General features: G+C 34.3%; 1 protein-coding gene across 1 annotated transcript; it reads right to left on the bottom strand.

Annotated features, from left to right (window-relative positions):
* Positions 1-3,148: 3,148 nt before the first annotated feature.
* On the bottom strand, positions 3,149-4,633 carry Coprox (oxygen-dependent coproporphyrinogen-III oxidase). The gene has a single exon (XM_073965936.1). It carries the CDS (start codon positions 4,482-4,484, stop codon positions 3,321-3,323), a length of 1,164 nt encoding a protein of 387 aa, XP_073822037.1. The 5' UTR covers positions 4,485-4,633; the 3' UTR covers positions 3,149-3,320.
* Between the last annotated feature and the right edge of the window lie 2,253 nt (positions 4,634-6,886).

The following is a 6,886-nucleotide window of genomic DNA, read 5'->3' as shown; positions in this document are numbered from 1 at the left end:
TAATTACAACAACAAATAAATGCAAGAAAAGAAGTAACAAACTAAACGATAATTACATGACTATGGCAAAACAAACAAAAGAACATTAACAAAAGGTAATGTAACGACTAGAATGATGAAGAGAGTTCTACATGGTAGTTGTTGTTGCTTAAATAAAATAACTGCGTAATAAAACGTTACGTTACAATTCAAATTTTTAAATTAACGGAAATTCAACTAAATTAACTTAAACCTATCTACAACGGAAGTTGTAGTACTACATAAGTGGGTTTCATTACATTTTAGTTTGTGTGAACTAAATTTTCCTTTCCTGCTACAAAAATGTCTTTGTCATGCTATAAAACTTTTTTGTTTTGGTCATAAGTGTTATACATTACATCTCTGATATTTGATAATTAAATTTTCACAATCATTGAAAAGAAGTTCCGTGGAGAGCGATTGTTCAGGGATAGTGGTATAGGGTATCCCATGGTCGGCTCCGTCCGACTATAGACTTTTCTTACTTGTTTTAATTTGTGTTTATATAATAAAGTTCTTAGTATTATTGTTTTACACAAATAATAAATGCATTTTATTTATTCTGGGATATTTTGCAATAACTTGCATTTTTATTGCATCTTTAGACTGACTAAAAATGCAATACGAAGAGTGCCTTTAAATTCAATCCAAAGCACTACATCAAAGGCTGTGATTTGGATCGAAAATGGAGTGCATCCTAGCTGTGTGCTGTGGAAGCAAAATCGAGTGCATCCTAGCTGCGCGCTCCCTTGTAAAATTCATAAGTGAATTCATAGGAAAAGATGTACTCCAACAGCAAATGGACTGTACACATGTACTGATTAAACTGCATCCACGGATGCAAACTTTTTGCTGGGATTCATAGGTGAATTCATAGAAAAATATTACTCCAACAGCAATTGTACTGTACACTTGTAGTGATAATAATCTGAAGTAATTAGTCAAAAAAGGAATTCCCCAAAAATGCCCAAACATTTTTCAGATTTCCTCAAAATTTTCCCAATTCCCCAAGTCGAAATTTTTTTTCCCAATTCAAATAAACAGAGACTTGCCGCAAGTAAACTTGCCTAATGTAAATTGGGACTCAGTACGTTATTAAAACAAAATTTATTGCATTGTATCTTCGCAATTACTTAAAAAAATAATTAAACAATTTTCGTTGCAATTTTCCCGCGAACAAGTTTTTTTACATGCTTGACATTTCAGGGGTGCCAAACGTTCTTCCACCTGTCCATAGGAGAAAGTCTTAAATCCCCGGCCGAAGGCCAGCTATTTTTAGACAAAAATTTATCATTTAAAAGAAAATTGTGTTCCCATTCCCAAGATTTGCACCGTTCCATAGAATAATGTTATAAATCCCCGGCCGAAGGCCGGCTATTTAATGAAAAATTTATAATTTAAAACACTTTGTTCCCATTCCCGAGATTTGCAACTGTCCATAGGAGAAAGTCTTACTAGGCGTTTACACTAGACAGTTTGTATTCAAACACAACTCTGATTTACTAACACTTACATACATTTGTCGTTTGGCTACCAGCTGTCCATCATTAGCTGTGTTCCTTTACCTACCTGGGGTTACCATTTTAACCATTTGTTGCCATTTTTAACCTGCAAAGCGTTCCTTAGGCCATGTTTATATTATAGCCTTTTGGCAGGGTTAACCTTCTTTATGAGGATTAATTTGAAATATAAGCAATGGAATTGACATTTGAAACCCAGTGGGTTTGTTAAATCCGGTTATATATAAACGTACTATTAACCCCGAAAAGTGGCAAAACTGGAAGCAATTTTTAAGTGAGTGAGAGTGGAGAGAGAGCGGAAATGGCTTTCTCTTCTACCACAGGCTACCAGCAAAATTTCTGCAGGTAGAAAATGGCAGAACTGATTTTTCGACTTTTGTTTGACGATTATTTCACAAAATGGACGAAAAACCGAAGAAAAAGTCGAACACTGACAACACTAAATTAAAAACTGTGAAATAAAAGACGAAAATTGATTTTTTTATGTTTTTTTTCTGACATTGCTGCCGGATCTACCATTTTTCCGTTCCTTTACTTTTCTGGTAAAAATGTTCATGAGAGAGCAATTTTGAACAATTTTGACACTTTTCTCTTTTACCACTCTTACCATTAAAAAAGTAAAGAACAAAGCTTTTCTTTCACAGACAGGCGGGTTAACAAAATTTTGACATTTTTTGTAAAAATGTACGAGATAATAATTGAAATGTGTTGAAAACAAAAGAACATGAACAAAAACAAAATATGTGAACGGAAAACAAAAGGAATTCGATGATTTTCATTCATAATTTTACAACTGTTTTTGCAGTTGTCTGGACGCCTACGTCACAAAGGCAAGTTTTGGGATTTTGACAACCAATACATAAAGTCAACTGTCCTGTCATTTGTAAACGCAGGGTTAAATTCCCGACCGAAGGCCGGCTATTAAAATAATAATTTATAACTTATAAGAAAATTTTGTTCAATTTAAGACTTTAAAATTTTCTGTAGCCATAGCTGTGTTCCAGAACTAAAAAGTTTTTACAATTTTTACGACTTTTACACATTTTACTCGAAAAAGCGTTCCCGTACACAAAAAAGTTGTAAAATGTTCACTTCTCTTTAAACAAAAATGGCGCTGAATGATGCTCTCTTTAAAAACTTTTTACACGACAAATTTGGGCGAGTAAAAAAATAGTAGCATGGTTGCCGGCGTCTGATTGGCTGATACGCCGACGAAGCTCATATCTCTGGATGTAGAGAAGGTATTACAACGGATAACGCATTTTGGAAAGGTGAAAGTGAGGGCTATAATCTGGCATACATTCAGCGGGAACCCATAAGGGGATATTTTCAACTTTTTGAGAGTTTTATGAAAAAAGCCAAGTCCAAAAATCGGTTTTTGGGCTATATCTCCTGAACACCAGAAAATAATCCCATCGTATGACTACTTGTCGGATAGGTATTTCCATAAGCTTTTCAACGATACATTTTGTAGAAATCGGTTCAGTAGAGCCGGGTCCAACCCGGGTTTTGTCAAATAACCGGGTCCGCCCCCCAAGAAAATTATACATCCCCATGATCAGCGTAACAATATCTAGCTCTGGAGAGTTTTTACTAGAGTTGTTCCTGAATTTTGTTTATAACTGCGTACAAAATTTATTGCAAATGTTATTTTTCAAATATATAACAATTTATATACAAAACTTTATCTTATATACATATATAACAAAAAAGTTCCTATCACCACTACTTACACATACATTTTTAATCATTTTTAGCTTTATCATAAAAATATTTGCAAATCTAAATCCAGTCTTTGGGATTCTTCAAAATTTCTGTAAGTTTCGATTCCTTGGAATTAGCAGGAGGCGAATGCATATATTCCCATCGGGCCGTTAAAGGTAAAGACATCAATATACTTTCATATCTAGCACCTGGAGTATAAAGTCCAAACTTAGTTCCGCGATCGTATATCAAATTGAATTCCACATAGCGACCACGACGCAGCAATTGCCACTGCCGTTCCCGATCGCCATATGCATCGTTTTTGTGTCGTCTGACAATTGGTAAGTAGGATGGTATGACCGCATGAGCACAATCTGAAACAAATTTATAAGCCCCCTCTTGGCTAGGAGCGTCAATATCATCAAAGAAAATTCCTCCGATGCCACGGCATTCATTTCTATGTGTAATTCGGAAATATTCATCACACCATTTCTTAAACTTGGGGTAATACTCTAAGTCACTTTGATCACAAGCATCTTTTAAGGTTTTGTGGAAGGACACAGCGTCATCTTCATCCAAATAATACGGCGTAAGATCAGTTCCTCCTCCGAACCACCATTGTTTAGAACCGTCTGTATCAATCACTTCGAAGTAACGATAATTAAAGTGTATAGTTGGCACCATAGGGTTGCGGGGATGAATAACGGCACTGACTCCAGCTGCAAAGAAAGGCAACTTGTTTCCCTCACTTAGTTTTTTGCCACGGGAACGCATTTGCTGTACAGCTTGAGGCGGTAGATGACCCTTCACAACGGAAATATTTACACCGGCTTTCTCAAATACTTCTCCATCTTGTAAAACACATGTAATGCCTCCACCACCTTCATTGCGTAACCAGCGATCTACTTTAAACTTCTGACCAGCATACTCTTCCGCTTCGAGGGCTCTGCAGAAATCTGCCTGTATTTTAAGTATTAGCAGCTCCATTTTTGTTTTCATGTCATCCTCGGAATTCAATAGTTGCTCCACATCTGTAATTGGCTCCGCCATATACAGTGAAGTATTTAGTTTGTGCCTTCTCCTAGATTCCATGTGGACCACCGATATCGTTCCAAAAGTAGCAATACTAGTACCCAGAAGAAAGCCTCCTACATGTTGTTTAGTTGTTCTACGTGAAAATTGATAAACACTCAATGAAGACAACTTTTGTATTGCCCGCCTGAAGCCGGTCACGAATGCCATGTTTATGCTCGAATATTCTATCTATGATAATTGTGAGAGCGTCCTATATACAGGTATTAAAAATGCGACGTGCGTGCACAGATATCCACATACTTTCCGAAATACTGATAACTTCAATAAAAATGATATGGGGCTAAAGATGATTAATTGCTATATTTTACCGCCGTCATTTATCGTATGATGGAGCGGCGTGAAACCATAGCACAATAAGTCGGGTAGTCACATGCGCAAAGTTTGTGGTAAAGAGAGTTGAGTTTTTGTGTGTGAGCGGGCATGTTAGAACAAATACAAGGTAAAGTTAATACTACAACAAATACAACTCGAACAACAACCACAAAGGAATTTGTTTTTGTTTGTAAACCTTAGTGTCAACGTAAATGTAAACAAAACAAGGAAATGTCTATAAATTATTGGAATTTAAAAAACTAATATTTTTTCACATTTGATTGAATATTTTGGAAAACATGAATGAAAACTCGTTAGATTTTCAATTTGAATGTTTCCATATCATTCCACTAAATGCATAATTTCTCGCAGAAAGTAGAATACTTGCAAAAATGTTTCGGGTCGCTGGTAATTCATTGAAAAAAGAGAAGATGTTTCAATCATTTGCTTTTGAAAACAAAAAAGCACATGTTTATTAGGGCTTTATTCTTTTCAAGTTTAACAAAATACCACACATATTAACAAATATTGTACCGCCTCTATAAGCGATGTTTTAGTGTGCGGCATGTCGTTCGGACCTGGAGGAGGTTACATGTCAATGATATGAAGCCGTCTTTATGGGAAATAGTTTTTTTTTCTGATGAATAAATTTTTTCTTCAAAAATATATATCCCTAATATACATCGAACATAGAAATAAATACATAAAATGTCGAATGGAATTTGACACTAACACTACAACCCAGTTCAGTCAGCTGGGTATTGCTGCTACCTTTTCTTGTTCTACCATGGTGAGCGGGGAGGAAAAAGTATATAGGGGATCATTTACCCTCACCACTCTCTCCCATGGTCATGGTACAGCCAGCTGATCGAATCTAAAACGTCAAAAAAACTAGGAATTCGCCATGAAAAATCAAAACAAAAAACCATATGATTCGGTTTATTTGTAAAATACATGTACAGAATTCTTTAAATTAACGGAATATATGTTATGTAACATTTGATTTGTAACTTTGTATTGATATGGGAGTTCACACAATTATCATTATTGAAATATTTTTACGAAATGTTGGGCAACAAATTGAGCAACGAACGGCGTCAATATTAATCCAATCGATTTAAAAAATTAAATTCTTTTTTTTCTGCAATTCGCATATTGATGTTTTAAAAACACATTTGGAACACAAGCAATTCAGTTTCAACTATGAAGGCAATAAAAAAACTAACAACATACTTATCAAATAAAGGAGGAAGTTTAGTCCATCTATTTTTATTACATTCTTTTAAATCCATGATGTACATTAAATAATTTTAACATTTTAAATGGTATTAATAAATTAAATGATTAGTCATGAAATTTTAAATTTCATACATTTCGTATATTTTCATTCCCTCCATCACTACTATTTTTTGCAACACCGCTAAAAAAAATGGTGATGCATGCATCAAAAGTCGCAATGTGCGTACAAGGCCTACCATGACAATTACATTTACATGGACAATAAAAACAAACTGCAATAAAAGTTATAGCCCGTTTAGACTATACCCTTAAACGATGATTAAGGGCATTATCTCGATTTAAGTGCTTAATCCACCCAAATCCACCCTGATTTACCATACAAAATTAAATCAACTTAAAACTTGGATTTGTTTTAAATCAAATGTTAAATCGAAATATTTTGATATACAACACTGCTTTTTGCTCCTAAAAATGCAACTATTGCAGTCTGTACCAATATTGGCAACTATGTTCATGTGTCGTTTATTTACTAGGGTTATGACTTTTTGACCTTTTTTCTCAAAAATGATTTCCTGTAGCGAGAGTGAATGAACATTTGCCTATTAATGCCAAAAATAACAACGTATATTCCATTTAATTATTAATAAAAGGTGACGCGCAAACCACTTTGAAAAAAAAAAATTGAAAATGATATGAAATGAAAAAAAAAAAAAATGTTGCAACCAAATTTTTTTCCTGTCGCATGAATAAATGACATTTTGCCTATTAATGACTAAAATAATTTTTATACCACTTAAATATTGAAAAAGGCCCCGCTCAAACCACATTCAATTTATGTGATACATGGAATAAAGCTATTTATGATATAAAATTATATGTATGTAATAATATGACGATAAAAAGCTTTTGTCGTTCTGGATATGTCGTGTGGCTTTAACGATTGTTTTGAGTTATTTATGTGCTTAAAGTGACTCCAAAATTGTTTCCAAATAGCTCAT

Source organism: Musca autumnalis, unplaced genomic scaffold (genome assembly GCF_047663935.1).
Source record: "Musca autumnalis isolate F117 unplaced genomic scaffold, ASM4766393v1 scaffold_2, whole genome shotgun sequence".
Lineage (NCBI taxonomy): Eukaryota > Metazoa > Arthropoda > Insecta > Diptera > Muscidae > Musca > Musca autumnalis.
Note: the sequence above shows the minus strand (reverse complement) of the source record. Positions and strands in the feature narration are given on the sequence as shown.